The 24,031-nt window shown below is 41.8% G+C and overlaps 1 protein-coding gene across 2 annotated transcripts in view; it reads right to left on the reverse strand.

The window, feature by feature from the left end:
• shq1 (SHQ1, H/ACA ribonucleoprotein assembly factor) overlaps positions 1-24,031 on the reverse strand; it is a 50,442-nt gene that overhangs the window by 14,099 nt on the left and 12,312 nt on the right. For both annotated transcript variants that reach the window (XM_034204582.1, XM_034204583.1), the window contains exons 8-10: positions 17,451-17,608; positions 16,781-16,834; positions 6,772-6,895 (exon numbers count right to left, since the gene is read on the reverse strand). In XM_034204582.1, the coding sequence (XP_034060473.1) occupies positions 6,772-6,895; positions 16,781-16,834; positions 17,451-17,608 (336 nt within the window). The remainder of the gene's footprint in view (positions 1-6,771; positions 6,896-16,780; positions 16,835-17,450; positions 17,609-24,031) is intronic.

Genomic DNA, 24,031 nt, shown 5'->3' on the forward strand with positions numbered 1-24,031 from the left:
GTTTGCCTTGATCTGTCAAAAATAGCACTGACTGTTTTTGATGATTCCTGACTTGACAGCCATTGAAGTCTGCCCACCCAACACCATTATAGTCAAAATCTGAATCCATTTAGCCAGTGATCTCACATCTGATCTGAAGACCTGATTTATATATGTTTTGAAGACATATTGCCTCTTTTTTTTAACTTTAGGGCTAGGAACATTAGTTTCTGAAAATCCTGTCTGATCTTTTTTTACAGTAATATCTTGCCAAGGCTTGTAGCCCAGACTCAACTTATAACACAGTTACAATCTTATCATGAAGATTGTGTATTATTGATTTGCAAGCCACTCCGACTCACAGCTTAAGTGTTTGAACTATATAAGTATATTTATTTTTGCCACTCAACACCTCCTATGAATGAGTATTAGTAGGAGATATGGAAACAGCTGCTGTGTTGACTGAACCTACTTATGCTCAATCACAACACTTTCAGGGATGACTGTTCTCCCGCCCTGAATGCAAATGGCTCCTGCTAGACAAGATATATTTATGCAGAAATCATACAAAATATCTCAGCACATATAACTGAAACTTTCTGGACAATTAGATACCAAATAAATAGCTAGTTGAATATTTTGAGCTTTTGGATATTGTTGAAGGAATACTTTTCAGTTAATCACCAGACTTTGGTTTTCATGCAGAAAAATGTGCCTTAGTTCGGCTGTGAACCATTTACTTCAAATCATCAAGACTTTTCTTTTTTCGGATCCTTGTTACCTTGTAATTATCGAGGCAGGCAAGTTCTCTTAATGAATTCAAGGTAACACAGGTGAGTAATTGATTTTAAAAAATGGTAATTTTGAAGATGTATTCATTAAACAACCTAGGAACAGCAGTAAATACACAGTTGTACAACACTACTTTGTATGTTAATACATAACTACATATCTAGATTTGAGATATTGAGCAAAGCTATCAATGATAATTATAACACATATGGTTTATAATAAATCTTGAAAAACATTCTGGCTATTCATCCACGTTTGGGGGGCTTCATATTTACTGTTCCAACACCATCCATGCACTGCTATGCTATCCTATCAAGAACAACAGTCCATCAAATGTTTAAAATATATCATTGTTATCAGGGTTTTGTCTAAACCGGGTAACAGGGGCGCCGCGACCTCTTACTTTTAGCGTAAGTCCGCATACCAAAAAACAATATTTCTGTTCGTCAGAAACTGCATTATTACTCCAAAATTAAGAAAATTGTTTCAAATAGACCTTCAGACGGCATGGACAGCTTTGTTTTTAATTGAGCTCCGACATCGCATTGTTGATTACAACTGCAGAGTCATCTTGTATACGGGCGTAATGTTCATTATTCTATAATTAACACTTCCTAAGAATAAAAAAAGTGCACTACTTTTTTGAGGCATATCTCTATAAAATATCTGTTTTCCATTTAAGCCCCGTCTTAAATGTGGATTCTGTCGAACATGATTCAGTGTGGTTTCTTCCAGCATGTGATGCAGCATGCAATCAATTACAGCTTAATCATGGTTGAAATAAATAATCTATGTAAACTTTCAAACATGTTTTATGGTGAGAGCGCTTTGCTGTATATGACATGGTTTACGTTCGACACCTGCACTCTGACTCTAGAAACATGTAGAGAGATCACATTGGCTAGCATGCTGCAGCTCTCAACACCAACAATGCATCACGCAGAATCTCCATTTGTTATTCTGACAAATGTTGATTCCCTGAAGAATACAACCTGCCAAACTGCCACAGCACTTCTCCCTCCAAACAGGCTTATAAATAGCCTCACTGTGTGGCCGAAAATCCACAGAGGGCCTGAAAGATTTCTCCCCTGCACCTCCAGAGCTGGTTGGCATTGTCCAGAGAAAATCCAGTCCAATCAAAATAAACAGAGAACCCGCAGCGAGGAAACCTTTCCACAAACATTTGGTTCTCATTTAAGCATGGGATCGTATGCGGGGAACTCTGCCCTTTACTTCAGGACTTGGACCATCTGAGGCAAAAACAAACTGGCTTTTCTCAGGGAAGATTCCTGAGGAAAGAAAAGGTTGGTCCCAGTTCAGCTGTTTTTAGTAACTGTTCAGTAATTATTGGTGAAATGCCCAAGAGAAGCGAACAAGGTGTTTTAATTAGGCAAGAGTAGGTTATTCAACGAGAGGGAAAGGATGTACAACCCATATGTACAACAGTAACTCCTTCAGGGCTGCAGAAGGAGCAGCGTTGCATAGATGCAGCAGTGGGTGTGAAGAGTGACAAAAAACAAAGCCTGTTGTGTCTTCTGGACAAAAATGCAGATTCCCCAAACTGCAGCAGAAGCAGCAAAGTGAATTCCCCCCCCCCTACTCAATGCTTTATGAGTACATCGATGTTCCTCTGGCTTGAAATCTTTATCTCCATGTGAACAAATGCTTAGTATTGTATCTCACACGCTAATTAGACGCCCATTGATGTTATCTTTCGGTCTTAAGACACCAATTATCTACTGGGCGTGCTATTATATCATACTGTCTGGTAGAAAAGTGTAGTATCCAGGAAAGTGAGAGTTTTTAACTAGCTAAACAACATTTCCCCATTTTTCCACTAATCAAAATGATGTGGATTAAAAGCAGGAGAGGCACAACTTCACACAGTATCGGTTTTATGTACCAAGGAAATCCAGACATGACCGCAGCCCAAGGACAAAACAATCTACTTCAATGTGGTTCAATAGTCTGGTTCAGTTCGGTCCAACTACTTTACAACAATGCCCAATATCAGCAGCTGCTTTCATACCCATTCATTCAGTCTCGTCACACACAATCCATGCATCTCATCCCATCAGTGCCGTGTTCCCGCCCTGCTCTGGTTGTAGAATTTCATTACTCCTTCTCGATTTCCCTTTAACTGGGTCAAAGTGCTTATTTGACCTAGAGTTTGATTACATTCCCGAACTTTCCCTGACCTCTCTTACCTCATTCACACCAACGGTGTTTCAGGGCCGGTTCGGAGCTGGAGCTTGAAAAGCACCGGGTTTTCCTCTTCACACCGCAGCGGAGCAGCTTCTTAGCTCCGGAATCCGGTTTGTTTCAAGCACCAAAAAATTGTCCGGCCAGAGCAAAAGCACCACATACGTCACGCTTACATCGATGGGGGGGGGGCAGAAACAGATCAACTCCTGAACAACAACAAAAAGCCCACGTTTTATCCAGTTTGTACGGTTTGTACACAACGATGAAGAAACTTAACAAGAGTTTCAGTGTTTCTGCCATAGACTGTATATATAAAGGTTTCTGCTCATGGTGAAGCAACGTGTCTGCGTGTTAAGGTGGAACCTGAGCATTCACGTTGATCACCTCTCATTATAACTCATTATAAATCTATAAAACTATAAATATTAAACTTTACTTCACGTGTTCATTTGAGAACAGCTGTTACATACCTGGGTGAAGGTTACAGTTCATTTAAATGAAAGATACAACGTTACTCCACACTCATGGTTCAGTCCACCTTAAGAAATAAGACCGACCTCGGAAGCAGTTGTGTTTTAAAAAAACCTTTATTGACACGAGTACACTTTTTTATAAGAATATAACTAAACCACAGAAATGACTCCGGAAAAGCTGCAGATAGAGCCATAAGAAATGAATGCAACTGATTTCATCCGCGCGGTTTGGCTTTATGAAGCAGGCACGCAAACGGTTACGTCATGACACAAACGATGACGCAACGACGCATTACCAGTCGGACTCTGGGCGGTGTGAAAAGAGCCAGAGCTAAACCGAAGAACTGGTTCTGAACCTGAAAAGCTCTAGCACGGAGCTTGAACCGGAGTTGCGTTCGTGTGAATGAGGTATCTGAATTCCAGAAGACATTCTACGACCAGTATTCAGACCAGTGACTGAATGATTGCCAGCAAAGACCTGTGATGGATTGATCTGTTAGAAAGGATCACATCTGACATTTCTTGTCACTTTTTACGGCTTTAAGGAATAAACATTGAAATAAGGGCTATTCAAGTGTTTGTACTGGCTAGCTGCTTTAGCTCCTTACCTCTGAATCTACAGACATCTCCTTACCAATGTACGTTAATAGAAAAACATGTTTTGGGCCCAATGGTATCACATGATTGACACAAAAGTCGTAGTTAAGCCTAGGGCTGCTCAATTAATCGTATTTTAAATCGCGATTACGATTATGGCTTGCAACGATTACGAAAACAACGTAATCGAAATAAAACGATTATTTTTGTATTATTATTTTACATTTTAGGGTAATCAACTGTTAAAAACATACTGTTCAAATGTTTTTTCTCCAATAAATTGATGTTTTCAAAGTAAATGGATAATCCAGTGGAGTGAGTGGAATATGTTGAATATGTTTGACCAAAATGTTGGCTATATGTTAAGGAGTTGTCAGGTTGTGACAGTGCACTGCAACATGTCTGTTGATCTTGTTTATTGGTATTTATTATTTTGATATTATTTATTTAAATGTAGACATGAATGTATAATTTATTTTATTGTATGTATTGGTTTTTCAGTTGATTACCCTGAACGTATAATTCAAGAGTTAAAAAGATTATTTGTATTTGTTTTAAAGTACAATAAATGGATGTTTTCAAAGTAAATGAATAATCGCATTTAATAAATCGCAATTACAATTATTGACCCAAATAATCGAGATTATGATTTTTGCCATAATTGAGCAGCCCTAGTTAAGCCACTGCAAAAATGTGCTACATCAGCCGACGCGCTTCCTCACTTTGATCATGAGATCTTCCTTCAAATGTCTTAACTCCGCTCCCCTGCACCTGCCGAGTAGCTTCTTACTTATATCCACTCTGGCAGCGTGGAGAGTATTCTTAAGCAGCTCCTCCACCTGCTTCCTGAGGGCTGTTCAAATATTTACCCCCCCCCCCGATAACCTTTCCTCGGAGGCCTCAACATGCACGCTGCCATTAATGGGTTTGTTTTGCTAATACCTATGAATGTTTGCTTTCGCTGCCACTTAAATGAAGTGCCTCAAACATGGGGCATGCATTGCCATTTGCTTTATCCTGACACATTAATGAGTGTGAAATGTAATGCTGGAAGGAAACACTCTCAAACACACGCCAGGCTGAATTACTGTGGTGTTACAATTCATTAAGGAAAACCCCTATTACTCATAGTTCACTTACGAATAATGAGGGTTATGAGTGGTGAGTGAAAAACAATAAATTGCTCGTTCCTAAATAAACAGCCTCTTATCATTTGGCAAAATTAAGAGCTAAATCAGTATTTTAACACTCGGGGGGGGGGGAACATGAGAAATCTCGATTTTAGAAAGTGTTCCTGAGGTAAGAGAAATTAAGTGAGGGGACAAAACTGACTGCCGTTTCCCCGGCTCGCCCGATCAACTCATCTCCCTACTTAATGAGGCGTGGAAATGCTAATCCGGAGCTTAAAAGGCCTTTAATTTGCTGTCAGTTACCAGTGTTAAAATCATCACAAGCTGGATAATCTCAGCCCTCACACATCCTGTGTGTACAGTGTTTCATCTGTCCGCGGGGGCTTTTGATTTAAAGATTACTCCGGGCTTTGAGATATCAAAGTCAACAGTCCGTTTCAGACTAATCCACATTTCTCTCCCAGAGGAGGAGGGGCCACTCTTAATTTAGTGGGAGGAATATTACTTTTGCAGCAATAGTAAGAATCAATATTCCAAACGATGATATACATTTTTTTTGGCTAGTCATTCTGTTTAAACCCAGCATTTCTGCACAGTTGCCGATAAAGATTATGCGACATATTATTCCTGTCTAAACCACAAACATATCAGACAGGTTTATAATGTAAGGGGAAACGGTCTCATTTCAATCTATGCAGCTTTCTACCAGTCTGTGTATCTCACTGCGAAACGTTTATTTAGCGGCGAATCGTGTAAATGCATGGTTAATCCCTGATTAAAAAAGGCACTGAATAAATGTTTTTATATACAATTTGCAACCAAGATTGTGCTGCTCCGGCTCTGCTTTCTAATTCTAGTCTCTATCCCTCTCTCTTTACTTTTGCAGAGCAGCTGGGAAGCAAACACTGGGGCTTCTTGGAAATTGTGGAGCTGCAGAGTTTATTTATGCGCACACTAAAATAAATAAATTTCCAATAGTTTACTGCTAACCTTTATTCTTGTGTTGGCAATTCTGACCGGTCTGCTCTGAGCTCAGCCACCGTAGAATTAGATTCCAACTTTTCTGACTTCCAACATTTGCAATTTCACCAGAGGGTTCAAATTACAATACAAAAAGTAAAACAATTACTGAAAAAAGCAAAATGTCATCATTTCCAATTTGTACTACCGGTTTCAATGTAAGAAAATATTCCTGAAATAAATAAACCTTTCTAAAATACTATTTTCACTGTTCTCAAAACTGTTGTTCCACTTGAAGTGAGGCACATACCTGTTTTAACTCAGCAGCAATCTAACAGCCCTATTAATAACATGCATAACTACTAATAGAAAAATACAACTACGTTTAATTATTTTCAACGTCATGATGTCATAAAATGTGACATTCAAACCCTCATTTGGAAAACCTAATTTGAAGCTTTGAATGTAAAAGTTGACATTTGGTAAAGCCCTACACTGATTGCTCGTGAACCGCTCCTTCTTGATCGTCAAAGTGTCAGGAACGAATAGTGCTGATAAGTTAAGATGTCTTTACACTAGCTTAAATCGACAATGTTCGCATGTAAGTGTGTGTGTGGCGCTACTCGTCGACTTACCTGACTGCAAAATCTTAGTCGTGTCACGAACGGCCGCAGACACCATGGAAAAGTGTCTGTAGAGCGGGTAGCACAGCACCCTCCGTCCAAAGGACACCAGGACGTCCTGCAGGGAGCTGTACGTCTGCAACACAGAGAGCATGAGACTCAGCACAAAAACAGACCATGTTTTATTGAATCAGAGAAGAATATGTAGTCAGACTGACAGTTAGCGTTTGGTTCAGCTATATATTTCAGCCCAAGCATTTATCAACCTCTCTTTTCCTGCTGGCTGGCTCCAGGTGTGCACGGCAGTCGCTGGTGGTGCTAATTACTCCCAACAACTCCCCATTTATTGAGCTGGCAAAATAGGGGCTCACAACTCTTAAACACCTCTGCAGCCCTGGCCTGTTAATTGCTGCTTCCTCTTTAATCACTGCCTCCCCTCTCAAGAGTTTCTCCGCACTAATGGACACACAGCCCGGAGACAAGAGGCACAGATTTTCATCTCCTGCTTCTTTCTCTGCCTTTGTGGCTTGTTAGGGATGTGTCGCGAGCTCGAGAGTGCGTGTCATACGGGATCATGCTCTCCCTTGGGCTTGTTTAGCAGGAGTGTAAATAAGGTAGAGAAGGGGAGGGGGAGGGAGCGCTGCAGTCGACTGAGGACGGAGGGGGAGGGGTCCTATTTTATTTATATGTATACAGGGTGTTTCTCAAATCGAGAGTATGCTTGCTTGGTAGCACATGTCTTCCGAGCGTCTTGCTTCAGAAGCGAGGCAAGAATCCTTCCTGGCATTCGGAAAACGAAGAGTGGAGCAGGTTAGCAAGTGTGCGTCATATGAGAGGCCCCGCCTTACATTTTCCGCCACAGATTTGGGGAAATTGGTCCGTGCGCAAAGCATTGTGGGGATTTTAAGACCGGAGTCTACACATGTTCAATAACATCCTCGAAATTTCTCCAAACGAAGTACGCCGGGCTCGGTAGAATTCCAAGTATGCTGGACATTAGAACAGTACTTCGGCGGCACTCGATGACGTAGTATGTTTGAAATAGTGGCTCTGGAGCATCCTTCCTCGACATTGAGAAACACCCATAGACTCCTCAATTGTTCACTTACAACATTCTCTGCAACATTTAGCTTATTGTATCGATTTCTCTTTTTTACATGCATAGAGTTTACTACCACTGTCGTAATAGCAGTTTTGTGCAATATGTAAATTGGAGAAATGTATTACGAATGTTACACTTTTGAATTTAAATGTTATGTGAACGCCCTTATCTAATAGTGTTTTATTTTGGCTGTAACAATACTTCATCTGAATGTCTTTCATATTGATCTTGCAAGATAATGTTGCACTATTCAGTTTTTTCTTGCACTATTATTTTTTTCTTGTTTTATGTCTTATTGATGTTGCATTGTTGGAGGAGCCTAGGACTTAAGATGTGCATTACCATATCTACACTGTTGCTACTGTGCATATGACAATAATTTGAAGTGAATGTTAGGCGAGGGAAGAGAGATAGACAGTGAGAGCATTCAAAAAGAAGCTGATTTAACGGTGACACAAAGACAGGCAGGCAGTCAAAGAAGGAGAGGAATCTATTGTCGAGCACAAGGTGACGGGAAGAGGAAAAGGAAGGGGAAAGGGAAAGGGGTGGGGGTGTTTCAGTGAGTTGGCCTGTCAATAGCAGCTGACAGCCGGCTGACTGACTGACAGTGAAGAGCTGCCAGGTGGAGACTCTTCTTAACTCCACTGTGGCACCACGGCAGAGAAAGTACACACTGCTGTTAGGGTCTGTTCAACACAACTCCTCTAGGCAGCATCACTGGCCTGTTTATAATTAGCATTATTCGATCACAAGTGGTGACCATGTGTGCACGTCCGACACCTAATGAGGACGCTGTGGGCCACATCTGTAGTGTGAGCTCACATGTGTAACATTAATGAAGGAGCGTCTATTTTCAAATCTGTCTTGGCAGATGTGCGCAACTGTTGTCAGTGAAAGCGTGAAACAACTGGCAACAACAAACCTCTGGAGCACCGACGATAACAGAAGGAAATGCAATGGAGGTGTTGAGCAAACAACTACAATACAGAAACTTGAATAAGTCTTTGTTTTTATATTCCCAATTTTGTTGAAACATACTCATAACTATGTGATTTCTGCAGGGAATGTACCACGAAAAGGGGTTTTCTTAAGTCTGTGGAATATGATATGTAAAAGGAGCGTTTATAATATTTATAATGCTATTCCATTCTTTGCAACCCATTGACACACATTCATACAGAGGCAGGGGGTGTTTCTCGAGGAAAGCTACTCCAGAGCCACTATTCCAAGGTTACTACGTCCTCGAGTGCCGCCGAAGGACTGTTCCAATGTCCAGGATACTTGGAATTCCACCGAGGCCGGCGTACTTCGTTGTGGGAAATTTCGAGGCTGCACATGTGTAGACTCCGGTCTTAAAATCCCCACAATGCTTTGCGCATGGACCAATTTCCAAATCTTTGGCGGAAATTGCGCTCCATTTAAGGCGGGGCCTCGCATATGACGCACACCTGCACACCTGTCAGCCTGTTCCACCATTCTTCGTTTTCCGAGGCTAGGAAAGATTCTTGCCTCGCTTCTGAAGCAAGTGACTCGGAGGTACATGTGCTACCAAGCAAGCCTCCTCGACATTGAGAAACACCCAGAGGCTGCCATACAAAGAGCTGCTGCTCAGGGAAACTAACATTCACACACCATTGGCCATGCCATTGGGTGCAACACATCAACAGCAGGGCTGGGACTCAAACCACCAACCTTTCTTTGGTGGACTACCGCTATACCTCCAAAGCCATAGTGTAGAATGGGACATCTATTCAGCATGGAACTCTTTCATTTAAAATGGTATATTGAGACCTATTTAGAATTTAACAAATGTTGTTTATTGGGATTTTGACAACAAATCTGCAGGGCATATTGTGAGATTATTGCCGTGTTTCGAAAAGTAAGAAGTGTTGCTCTGGCTGGCTTTGCATTTCAAATAACATACATTGCAACAAGCGTTGTCTGCATCAAGTTTAAAAAGTGATGACCTCAGCTACAGAGAAAGGAGGATGGGGCTGTTTCGGGCACCCTGTCTTCATAAAGAAAACGTTGCCCATCATTTTTTCCTGTTGAAAATGTAATCAGACAACTGTTTTCTTCGGCTATGACACTCTCCAGTTGAAGCATTGGCTGAAAAGATTAAGAACTGCATTAGCGCATATATAGTTCTTAGTATAAAGGCATTTCTGGGTCACTTGTTTGTGACTTCAACAGCAATGAGACAGCAACATAGTTACCTGGATATAATTCGATTCGAGATCCATACAAGTAGTACATGAATAGCTCAACAGTTACTACTGGAACATCAGGATCACGTACGTTATGTCTGTCTAGTCTTGCAAGGGTGCAATCAACATGAGAAATGCGATGCCTTCCATTACAAATGCTTTAACTACAAATCCAGCTTTACATGAGAAGCCTTCTGATGACAGGCATGAACTGCAATCCATATGAATGTAAAATGGGTGCATGTTGATTCAGGACTGAGCTCTGAAGAGGGTCTTTGTCAGGTTTATTTACCCCAATGTGGTGATTAGGGTCAACCACTTCCTCAGGCAAGGCCTACATTACTGCTAATGCATGGTTTCCTCTTCAGTTTGACCACAAACTGGGCCTGCTAGAGTGAAGACATTTGAAACAACACTGCAGAGTTGCTCCAAAAAGCAAACCTGCAGATACATAGAGAAATGTTTAAAAAGCCAAATGTCTGTCGCTAACATCCCCTGTGATCAATCACTTTGTACATCAAGGGGAGTCATCGTTATGGCCTTGTTCCATAAACCCACTTTGTGGAGTAAACTGGATAACTTTGCAGAGAAAAACTTTGAACCTCCTCAACTCTGGAAGTAAGAGGAACTGTTCCAGGTCAGGCTGTACTGAGAACAGTTATCAAGATCACTCAGAGAACTTCTTGGAACAGACATCAAGAAACCAGATTAGTCTGCATCAATATTAAGAACAAAGTGTTTCTCTAAAAAGAAAGGAAAGGTTTTTTCTGTTAAAGTATGGAACGAGTTCTTCCTATTGATTATTTCTTAATAGATTGGATAAATTCTGGTCAATCGATGTTTTGTATAATTACAAAGCTGACTTGTGATTATTAGCAGAATAATAGTTATTGAAAAAAAGTATACCGTGTTATTTTGATGTTGCATTGTTGGTTTGTTGTACTTGAACTAGGGTTGCCAGAAACTGACCATGATCAATCAATCAATCAATCAATCAATCAATCAATCAATGTTTATTTATATAGCCCAATATCACATTTGTCTCAGTGGACTTTACAGTTTGTACAAAATATCAGTATGACAATACGACACCCTCTGTCCTTAGACCCTCACATCGTACAAGGAAAAACTTGAAAAATCAAAATCGATTATTCGGCAGCCCTGGCGAATAATAATCGATTAATCGACCGACCGACGGAAGCTTTTGGCATATGTTTTTCAACGACTTTGCGCTCTTGAAACACTTTCTTATTATTTATGATGTCATATTTTCAAGACATTCTTTTAAGTTTTACAGCTTGATGAAAGCTTTTTGTTTGACATCAGCCATTATAGATAATATGGCCATCTGAGTGTGTGGTACTGTGTGTGGTTTGTTTTTAACTGTTTAATACAGTTCATTATTCAAAATGTCAGAGTTCCTTATTTTTTAACTGAAACTTGCACTACTGTTCAAACATAAATAACAACAAGCCTGGAATTATGCATTTGGGACTTTTTTTTGCTTTTTCTTGTTGTACTGAAACCGTACCATTACATTACATTACATTACATTACATTACATTACATTTAGCTGACGCTTTTATCCAAAGCGACTTACAATAAGTACATTCGACCAGGAAGACACAACCTTGAAGAAAACAGAATCATATAAGTACATCAGGTTTCATAGAGCTAAACATTTCAAGTGCTACTCAACTGGCTTTAGGTAAGCCAGTTGAACCGTGACCCCCAAACCGAGGTACGAACCGAACCATGACTTCTGTGAACCGTTACACTCCTACCGATCTCCATTCAGAAAACATTTTAAAGGGTTTTTCGCCTGCCGTCTGTCTGCAGACTTGTCAAAGCATTAATTCATGGTTGTTACTAACCGGTATCAGTATGTTGTTACTTCGGCATCATTTTGAAACGTGTATTACAATTAAATCACGGTAAAATATGTTCATTTTGTTGTAGTCGCCAGCGATTCTCTCACTAGTTTAGCATACTCAGCCCGGTTGTTGGCCCGGAAAGAACCTCGATTTTGGAGAGCCAGAAAACTGTGAAAAGGTACCCGCTAGCCAGATCTACCCCTAGTGGAAACGCAACCAAAAACGGGCGGGTTTGGCACGGCACGCTTAAACCGCGCTGCAGTGGAAATGTGCCACAAGTGACAAAGGAGAGCAGGAAACAATATAAAAAGGTGAAACATGGTGCTGTGTCTGTCAAAATGATGTCTTTTATCGGACCTCTTTTCCTAGATGCAGCCACTATTAGCCACAGAAAAAGGGAGCAATTGAACGATTCCCTGCTGTCAATGTAAAAAGCTAATTTCAAGAACATTATCAATAGCCACCAGTGTGAATGCAACTCTTTTTTATGCAAAAACTCTAAAGATAATGTTGTCCTCCACATGGTCTTAAACGGTAGAAAACATCAAGGAACTATTTCTAATGCAAGTCACACAGCCTACACACTCAAGTGACTGTTTAGTGGCAGGTTGTGAGCAGACAGACCACACACACTAGCGTTTGCTCTTTGAATTGGTAACACCTGTTCCTGCTTGTTGAACAGGATCCAAGTAACGATTAACAACTTCCTGTAGATCCCATTGGAGGCCTGTGTTAGTGCCATTGATAGATCCTGTACTGTTAGCTTCAGAGCAAATATCCGCCTCTTAAGTGTGTTCAATCACTGATGTCAACATACAGTATGCACACAGAGCGAGACCATGTGTGCATGTGTGAAAGTCTCAGCATTCACACATCAATATTCACCTCAGGAGTCTGTCTAATGCTTTTATAACACATCCAATCTGTGAATCATGCAGAACAGTTCAAACGAATGTGTTGAATGGCTGCTGCGGAACAATGATCAAATGCAACAAAGAGGATAATATAAGTGGTGTAACATCTCTTGGCACTGTTAATGCCTGTAATTGACAAATGCGTCTTTTGTAATCCGATAGCAAGTCGACAGCTCTAAGTACAGGTGTGGATTTACAATCTTTCAGACAACGCATGGCTACATTCTTTAAGCAGTGTGAATAGGATCATATTGGGCCACATTGAACGACTGCCTGCTCACCTTAAGTCCACTGCGGAGGCGAAAGTAAAAAAAAAAACGGGCAACCCTGGCTCTAAGGAACAGGGGGGACGACTGCCAATCAGAAGGTTGGATGTTTGATTCAACACCCGCATTCAACATGTCCGTATATCCTTGAGCAAGATATCTAACCCCGAGTGTGTGAGGGGGTGAACGTCACTCTTCCTGAGTTAATTGTACATGTTAAAGCACTTTAAGGGGTTACAAGCGCTATATAAATAAAGTCCATTCAGCTATGTCCAGGACGTTGGGAACTGTGTTTTTTGGATCCTGGTATTTTTGGGAGTATTTTTCAGGTCAAAGAAAGTGTTTTTTGTAGCGTTATAGTCATGCTGTCTCTGATGTGTTGGTGTTTTTGTTCCGGTGCTCTGCACAGATGTGTCACTCGCCCACCTGCTCTTATGCCTTTGGGGCTCAGTGTCAGCAGGACCCCGGGGAACGTCAATAACAGTATATGTTTAGCCTCAGAAAATGCACCTTAAAATCCCAACTTCACTTTTAATGTACGGTTTATGTGAGAGAAACAACTTAAGTGTTTGAATACACCCAAAAACAGTTTTACAGAAAAAGTATTTTACAGTATGTTAACGCCAGGACTTAGTCATAATCACATTGTTGGTATTTTAGAGAATCACAGCTCAACGCACTAAAAATGTTTTGTCCAAAAGTTTAAAATACAAACTATAAATTGTGGAATAATAGCGTAGACTTTTTCCTCCCTTTTTATGTATTTTTTTCTTCTCTAGTTATAAAAAATAACATTGTTTAACGAGCAGTTCCTTATCAATTTAAAAGTAATTTGAAGAATAAAAGATTTTCCTCTGTGAGAATCTCATTGTTAATATATGGGGCAATCCTTTGAACACTGTTCAGATCTTCAATCTCGCTGGGATACAATTAAATGGTAATCATGCTCCGTATTTCCCATGACAATATATATTTGAAAATAAGAATCCGTCTATTTGCTGGCTGTTTAAAACTAAGGATGGGAAAAAACGAATTTTGATTCGGTCATCTTCAATTTCAGTAATTGATCAATTAAAATAGAGGCCGTTGAACTTTCAGAAACACTTTGGTAGAGAACAGCCTCAGTCACGCCATGCCCACATTTGATTGGCACAATCAGCAAGTTGAGAAAGGTCCGTGTGACGTGGACTCTGACAGAGGTGATAAGTGTGTGTGAACTTGTGTTTTCCTTTGAAATCTTTCTTTGAAATACAATCAGCAAGGTTGCGAGTTGAGACCCAGCAGCACGCCGCCTCTCTCACAGCAGGTTGGCAACAAGTCCTGCCAACATGTGCTCTGAATACACATCTGTAACCTGATGGAAACCAGTTCCATCTGGAAATGGGTTTCAAAGCAGGAGAAGTTAAGGCTGAGTCAGTTGCATAAGAACTGGAAAAAAGGCAACCCATAGTGCAACTTAGCCTTGAGAAACTAGTCTCAAGGAGAGATGAGGAGCGGGCTGAAGACGTTTCTGACTTCACACCCAGATTTGCTTGTGGTTTTTAGCGGCAATTAACGCTGAGTCAAGGAACATCATTACATTACATTGCATTTAGCTGACGCTTTTATCCAAAGCGACTTACAATAAGTGCGTTCGACCAACAAAATACAAACTTGAAGAAAACAGAATCATATAAGTACATCAGGCTTCATAGAGCCAAACATTTCAAGTGCTACTCAACTGGCTTTAGATAAGCCAGCCCTTTGTTAGTATATAAGTGCTTTGTTAATAGTTCTATCGCTCGAAGTGGAGTCGAAAGAGATGAGTTTTCAGTTTGCGCCGGAAGGTGTGTAAGCTATCTGCTGTCCTGATGTCAATGGGGAGCTCATTCCACCATCTTGGAGCCAGGATAGCAAACCCACGTGTTTTTGCTGATGGGAACTTGGGTCCCCCTCGCAGCGAGGGCGCAGCGAGTCGTTTGGCTGATGCAGAGCGGAGTGCACGTGCTGGGGTGTACGGTTTAACCATGTCCTGGATGTAGGAAGGGCCAGATCCATTCGCAGCATGGTAAGCAAGTACCATTGTCTTGAAGTGGATTCTAGCAGTTACCGGAAACCAGTGGAGCGAGCGGAGGAGCGGCGTGGTGTGGGAGAATTTATTCATCACTTATTAGACTTCACACAGAACCCTCAAGAGCCAAAGAAATTGTACAAATGACCTTTTTTAATGTTCAATCACTCTTCCCAAGGCTTGTTTTGTTGTTGTTTAAGAAGGTTGAGAGGACATCTGACCCGGAACTAACAAAGAAAATCTGGGTTCACTAAAACTCTTCCAACTCTTCAACATATCAATTGGTCAATTAAGGGAAAATGACAGCACATTATTTTAAGATTAACTGAATCGGCCGTAATTATTAAGCTATTAGCAGCATATTAAATCCTTTATAACATTAGTATTATGTACTGGACTCAAAGTTAATCAACCTTGATACGCAACAGGAAATCGCAAACTTTAGGCATTGCTTGTGTGTGTGTGTGTGTGTGTGTGTGTGTGTGTGTGTGTGTGTGTGTGTGTGTGTGTGTGTGTGTGTGTGTGTGTGTGTGTGTGTGTGTGTGTGTGTGTGTGTGTGTGTGTGTGTGTGCGCACCAGGTCTCTTTTCTTCTTTATTTCTTCTTTGTTTCTCGCCCTAGTAAATAATGGATTAAGAAGCAATATTCTCCTTATGAGAGTAACAACCGCTATAATCCGACCAATGAGAAACAGTTGGACAATCGCCCATTGGCCAACCAACAGAACAACTGACCAGCAGGTATCAGCCCTATTACATATGGCTCTATAGTCACAATTCAATTAGCAAATACATAAGAATGTAAGATTAGTATTATATACTTACATTTTACACTTAAATGACAGACTCAAAGTTAATCAACCAAGATACGCAACAGCAAATCTTAAACTTTAGGCATTATAGTAACACAATTGTCAGGACTGAGACAAGGATTGCTTGTGTGTGTGTGTGTGTGTGTATGTGTATGTGTATGTGTATGTGTGTGTGTGTGTGTGTGTGTGTGTGTGTGTGGTCTAGCATTACTATACTTGTGGGGACCTAAATCTGTTTACATTGTCACGTGTGGGGACTGGCTTCCCTTATGGGGACAAATTGGAGGTCCCCATGAGGGGAATCATTAATTTTAGGGTGAAGACTTGGTTAGGATTAGGGTTAGGGTAAGGTTAAGGGTAAGGGTTAGGGTTAGGCATGTGTTGGTTATGGTTAAGGTTAGGATAAGTCTCCAGGAAATGCATGTAAGTCAATGTAATGTCCCCTGAAGTGATGCATACATGGTATGTGTGTGTGTGTGTGTGTGTGTGTGTGTGTGTGTACCATGTCTCTTTTCTTCTTTCGCAAACACACACACACACACACACACACACACACACACACACACCCTAGTAAATAATGGTAAAAAGCAATATTCTGAGATTGAGAGTAACAACCGCCATAATCCGACCAATAACAAATGGTTGGACAATCGCCCATTGACCAACCAACGGACCAACTGACCAGTAGATGTCAGCCCTATTAAATATGGCTCTATAGTCACAATTAAATGAGTAAATACATAAGAATGTAAGAGTAAATCCTTCACATCTTATTTCCTTGGGCAGTAACTGACTCACCTCCAGCCAGCAGAGAGTCCCGCTGAGTTTTCTGATCGTCCACGGTGACTCTACCTGCGGGGGGGAAAGGGACCACTTATCACCACAGCAATGACAGACAAGGGAAATACACAGTAACATAACTCTGATGGGACAAAATCATGTTCACTGCAAGGAGCAGGCTAGGGGACTTGATCTCCAAATTAAAATGTTCTCATGACGGATCTTGCTGTATCAAATATCTCTAGTCTTTCATTCACATGCGCTGTGAACTGTCAGGCCGGCTCACCTCTCCTCTGTGCAGCTACCTTAGCAGAGTGACACAAAGAGGCCCGGACTGAGCTCTGGGATCTGCTGGTAATCTCTTAAGGCTTTGAATGAAATGGAAGGGAGTCTAAAGGATTTGAGGATAGAGGGTTTTGTCATCCAAGGCTAAGTGCTGCTCAGGAGGAGTTGTCCACACACGTCCACACACACACACACACACACACACACACACACACACACACACACACACACACACACACACACACACACACACACACACACACACACACACACACACACACACACACACACACACACACACACACACACACACACACACACACACACACACACACACACACACACACACACACACACACACACACAGTCACACACAGTCACACACACAGTCACACACACTCACGTTGTGCTCTCCCTCTGTAGAGCGCACTTCATAGGAATATGTCAGCAGGATGTCCACGAGGCTCAGCCACACTTGGTTACGGGACGCCTTGTCCAGCAGGTAGGAACGGTTTGTGAATTTCCTCAGCTGCTCCTTCTCGCCGTCGGTGAATGATACAGCTGCAGGAGAAAGTGCATACAAAGACTTAAGACACTGAACTGCAGAGGAATCCAGTAGTGATTCAGACAATCCTTTAGTTTTGGACACACAAGATTTACATGGACAACAAAAACATTAGCAGAGCCACCATGTATCCAGAAAAAAGGCTTGATGTTTCATTATGGCGCTGCTGTGATTAACACAGCTTAATAATGTGGATTTAGTGTCCTGCGTCTTTTAAGATGACGTCCACACTAAGCCGGCTAAATCTGAGAAAGCACCATTTTCTCTCAGTGTTGGCCTTCTGTCCACAATAAGCCTGTCATTTCAAATCGGAATACAAACACAAACGTCACGGTTTACTGTGCTCTTTTGGAAACGTTGAATGCTCCGGACTAAGATATTGACAGTACATTTTTACCAAATATGCAATAAGCCTAGATTTTAAAGCAATGTGTGTGCATGTCTTCGTGGGATTGCCTATTAGCTTCCCGACTGAAGAGTTCCGTACGTAATGAAATGGACAAATCTCATCAAGGCTTCGTGTCATTGAAGTAGTCCGACCTTGAAATGCGATTGTTATGGTAATATAACAGGATCAACTGTCCAGCCGCTGCAGGTGATTTCCATCCTGAAGTATCAGCCCGTGGCAAAACATTAGTGCGAATAAAGTGGAGGGCAAAAGGTGTTAAAGAAAACTGTTTTTAATCAGACATGCGGAGGCTCAGTCCTCTTATCATAGAGAGGCGAAGTCCCTCCCTTTCCGGGGGACCTCCATGGGACCTTATTTTGGAAAAAGTATGTATTGAAGTCAATGGAGAGAGAAAGATTATCTTTCGATCCCGTTTGAATTGTGCCACGAATTACACATATGATGTTTGTCAATTTAAAAGATAATTTTGCAAGTCAAAAAAAAAACTGTGAAGTAACGCTTTTTTTGGTGTGAAACCGCTCAATGAACTACAACTCTGGTCTTGCACACGTCACCAACACCAAGATGGCCGTCACGTTGGCACATTTCACCACTTTCTTTCAGAATGAAGTGAAAAGTATTAAAAGAGGTCAAAATCACTACAAGTCTGGGCACGTTGAGAGCTGTACGTACACACAAGGGGAGTTAGTCGGTTCCGTGAGAGCCAGCATGCGGGACCGGCTTTACAAGGTTTCGGTGAGTAACACGAGTGTAATGTGTAACGTTAATGACATCACTTACGCGACTCTGGGATTTGTAGTCTTTCTAGTTGCATATTTTTCATCGTCTTATATTTCAACAGTTTTACGACAAACTTATTAAATAAAATAAAAAATAAATAAAATAATTTTTTAAGATTGACAAACATCGTATGTGTAATTCTTGGCACAATTCAAACGGGATCGAAAGATAATATTTCTCTCCCCATTGACTTCATACATAGTTTTTCCGAAATAAGGTCCTATGGGGCGGAAGTAGAAGGGCGGGACTTCGCCTCTCTATAGTGCAGAGAGGATTCAGAGTATAGCAAATGCTCCTTGCGTATAGAAGGAGCCAGTTGAGGTGTTCGGGATCTATTAATAGTGCCACATGGTTTTTCAAGGCTTTTCCAGCTGGGAGAAGGTCAGAGTATTGAGGACCAGGGACCTGAGAACGCCTTTGAATCCCCAAAGCTGTTAATGTGTCCAGGGAAAGGGAATTTTGGGGGCCTCCTACAAACCCCTCAAGAAGTTACACCGGGCATTGAAGCAAATTGATATAGTGGCCAATGGGTGGCACAACAACTTCTGTGTCAGTCCGTGACGTCATTGTGCTCATAAGGACTTTTTCCCGATTGACTTACATTGGGAAAGAGACGTTTGTAAATCAATGGATATTTTTTTAACTATCCAGTACAAACACTTTTATATTTCCTTCATCTAAATCATAAGGGTCTTAAAGTTGTCAAATGCAGTAAAAGCCAATTCCAGATTTGTCTCGCAGCATTCATTTTAATGACCTTAAAGCTTAAGCAAAACGCAAGTGCACCTGCTCTATTGGCCCAGATATGGGTACTTATCTCTCGAGAGGCAGGCCGTTTTGGCTTCATGCGACACCGAGGATCTTTCAAAGGAATGAACAGAGTGCCCGTGTATCCAGTTCTCTTTATACATCCATGCCCGGTACTCTCAACGACCCCCCCCCCCCCCCTCAGATAAGACGATAATGATGGATGAATGGCCCTGGAATAATTCTCCAACTCCTCAAAGCGGGATAATGCACCCAATCCGATGCATGAAATACATTTTCCTTTATTCTCTTTCTTTGTCAACTAATTTAAGATTAAAGATTACATTTAATGGTTTGCCGCCGAAGAATAAGTGAGAGCTGCTGCTCAGCGGGGAGAGATAGCGAGAAAACAGCTTGTGAAGTCAATATGTTCTAACATCTAACTCAGTGATATAAGGGTTTATTTAGATAAGGCCAGAACTGACGATTTGGTTGGGTTTCATTTAGTTTCTCAGTGTTTTCAGGTGAGTTTACAATTAAACTGGTTCTGTGAATGAGAGAAACTTTGATTCAGAATGTGTTAACTCTATTAAAAAAAAGGCAAGAAGATTTTATTTTACCAAACCCAGAGTTACTGATTGTTTTAACAGTGGAAAGACTAACCAGAACAGTTACGCTAAAGTGTTTCTTTACTTTTTCCCCCATGTTCCATTAAAGATTGTGGTGTTAGAAAATGTCCCTTCTTTTCCTTTATGTCACATTTTATTTCCTGGAATTAAAAAAGCTCCCAGTTTGAACATATCTCGAGCTGAAACTACACACGTGCACATCTATCAGCAGTTGTTAGGCTGGCGGTGCAAAATGTTTCTAAATATCAGCACACAACCAGTCTTCCTGTTTCAGGTTCAAACTGTTGCACATATTTACGCAAATATAACCTGTTTTTTACCGTTTGAGTACAACCTGCTATTGTGGAACAGCCGGGGGGGGGAGGGGGGGGCAAAGTTCCTCGTTCAGGCGCATGATGACAGGAGTTAATGACGGGCAGAAAATAGGTCGAACAGGCTTACACTAAATCAGTTAACCCAATCCCATTAAGATGCATCTGACATCTGAATTATATATTTCCATCAAATGAAAATAACTCAAAACGTCTGCTTCCCCCCCGCTCTCTGCAAACTCACTAACTGTTGCCTTTTAAAAAAGAGACATCTGCTTAATGGGGATCTGTGGCAAGCCTAATGGGGCGACACAAACAGACTTCAATCCCATTTAAGCTATCTGCGGCGCGCGGTATTGAAAGGTCTGCAGGAGCACGCTGTAACTCAGACGCTTCTTCTTTCTCTCCGTCTCCCGGCAGCTTATAAAACAGCTGAAAGCAATTGTTCTCTCTGCATGAGGAGAGTCCCTGCGCTGAGCCCCCGATGTGGGAGAAGCACGGCTGTGTATTGGCTTCGAGAACTCACACACACACGCGGGCACACTTGATATATTTATACACATGCAGCGCTTCGGAATGATCTCTCCGGCTGCAGTGGGAACGAGGCTCTGCTGGGAAGGAGATTCCTGCTGCATTACGTCAGGCTTTAGCTCCCTGCAGACGCTACCTGAGTCCCTCAGCAGTGCAGCTGCAGCGGCAGAACACACACACAGACACAAAGAAAGCTCAGGCACGTGCACTCACATCTGCACGGCCGCTTCTGCAAACACTTGAGCTTTGAGAGGAGATTTAACACTTGCGGAGTCAAGAGATATGCAAGCAAGTAGATATGCAGTGCGCCCGAGGAATACAAATATAAGAGCAAGTGTGTGTTCAGCAGACAAATGTACACAAACAGAGCGCTACTTAAATCTTTGAGGATCATAAATCTCACAGAAGTTATCCTGGGGATTAAAGGGGCGTGTGTTCTAAAGAAAGACAACACTAACGGCCCGTCTACACTACAGGCATCGAAAAATGCTTTCAACGCTTCGCCCATTCACTTGAATGGGGTGACGTAGTTGATTTTGAATCATCGCCGAACTGCATTGTGGGGAGCGGAGCGTGGCTTTGCAAGCATCGCGAGCATCAAAAGTTGAGCAATGTTCAACTTTTGAGGCTCGATGCTTGCTCGAAGCTGGCATCAGCCAATCAAATCCCGTTTATGCTAATCCCACCAGTACAAGCGCTAGCCAATCAAACCGCGTGCAAGCTGGGAGAGCCAGACCGCAGTTCATTTCCTCATTTTCCAAACGAGAAATTACGGTAGCAAATCACCCGGTTCTTTACGACCAGAACTATTTACCGGGATACAAACCGGAGGAACCAGGCATGGAGGGAGGTGGCAGAGACAGTGGGTGAAACTGGTAGGTTTTCGTCTGTTTGGGGATTTTATATCCAGTTTACTTCGTTTTAACATTGCTATTGCTTTGTATGTCGGGGGCGGGAGATTCATGTGATTGGTTGTTGGTCGCGAGAAATCGCCAAGACTCAGACACGCCCAGCTTCAAGATTTTTTGATGCCTGTAGTGTAGACGGGCCGTAAGGCTGTACCTGAATTAGGGATGGGAATTTGAAAGCAAATGTATATTCGAATATTCGACCCCCCAAAAAACGGTTAACCGGTTAACCGAAATGTACATATCCTATAAAAAAAAATTGGGTAAATTTTTAAATTTTTTTTATTTCTCAGAATTTTTTTTGTTGTTACCCAATTTTTTTTGTTCAAATAAGTGTAGAAACCAAATCGAATTTGTCAAATGTATTGAACTGGTGATCACAGTTTGACAGCTATAGGCCTACAGCTTTCATGTGCGTGATTCACAATCAGCCCAGCTGTAGAGAAGACCCTCTCAGCTGGAACGGAGGTATAGCAGGGTATAGCATGCATATAAGTTTAATTTGGCATAGTTTGCACTCTACACCGCACTCACTAACCTGGTCAAAATATTTCCACACATTACTCCTTTTTGACGCCATGTTGTGTAGGACTCTTCTTAGAGTGTAAATAATTACCGGACTATGACTGGTAAAATATGTTGAATACCGGCAAAACTAAATCTCTCCAGTCAAAATGTCTCTGTACTTTGCCGCCACACACGGTTGCCAAGCAGCGCTTATTGTTGTTTAGGCTGGCCACTCATGTGTCGCGAGTGTTGACAGGGGGCGGGGGAGCACGCTCATGAACTGTTAGCGCCGGAATCTCGCAACGGCTGCGGAGCGCATTTGCGCCACATTTGGGCCTAAGAGGAGGTTTGAGTCTGCGTGATCTGCGTGTAGGGAGGGGAAGCAGCCATATCATTAGCTAGAACTAGCTAGTTCTGATGGATTTGGACATAAACACGAGTGAAGTATAACCGGACGCGAGAGAGAGAGATCAGCACCTGCATCTCTGCCCGCTGTGAGGGACCGGTGAGCGGAGCAAAACTGGCACTGTCGTATATATATACACATTGAATTATTCAATTTGATAATATGTAATCAACTTAGGCATCACTCCCAAAAAAAAATAAAAATATATATATTCGAATACATGAGTAATTATTCGAATACCCGAATAATTTCGAATATTCGATTAATCGTTCCCATCCCTAACCTGAATCAGATGTTGGCAGCATCTCCGTGGGTGTGAGTTTCTGTTGCCGTGTCATCACCGTGAGCGTTAATATCTAAAGCATAAAACCTCCTGTTGGAAACACTGTTCACCTAATGGCTTTTCTTTTGTTTCAGATCATTTATTTGCCTTTATTGTAGATGGATAAGCTGTTTTGAGTGGGAGGTGATGTGCAGAAATGGTAGGAATCGAACCCGGGTCAGCTGTAGTGAAGACTGAGCGGCAGAAATTGTCCGCCAGCTCTACAAGTCGAGCCATCCTTCGTGAATGCTTTTGAGAAGCTGCTTCTCCTGCTAGAATATAGAAATAAAGAAAAGCAGGCAGCTCAGGGGTCCCTGATGTACGATTCGACTCTTTCAACAAGCAGCCCTACACAACATGAGTTTGCAATTAAAAAAATGCTATTCACAAAAACTAAATGCAATCTAAATGGTTAAATTGCTACTGCCAATATATTTATCATTAATCCTGCAGCTAAACCTGTGATGAAGGTAAGCAGACCTGGTCCATTCATCTCCGCTGGGTCCAATCAGCTCTATTGAGCATTAGCGCAGTGTATGGCGGCTGCTGCTGATTGCAAATTAATTTCTGACCTAATTCCTCCAGTTGGATGCGGGCGGCCTGCTCTGCGCCGCTCCCTACCGGTCCAGATGGCCTGATGGCATGCAGTAAATATGCTTTGTCAAAACACCGCTGAGGGTTGGCAAACACTTCCAGGATTTCACAAAAGGTCGACACGTGACCTCGGAAGGCACACTGTGATCATATCAAGCATCCGATCACAGAGACGTTTCACGACACCGTCTGCAAACTTGTTCTTTCTAACGTGGTCAGATTTCTAAAGCCAGCCATAACAGAGTGCAGCAGGTAGACAGAGCCGAGCTGTCAGG

This window comes from Gymnodraco acuticeps, unplaced genomic scaffold (assembly GCF_902827175.1).
Source record: "Gymnodraco acuticeps unplaced genomic scaffold, fGymAcu1.1, whole genome shotgun sequence".
Taxonomy (NCBI): Eukaryota; Metazoa; Chordata; class Actinopteri; order Perciformes; family Bathydraconidae; genus Gymnodraco; species Gymnodraco acuticeps.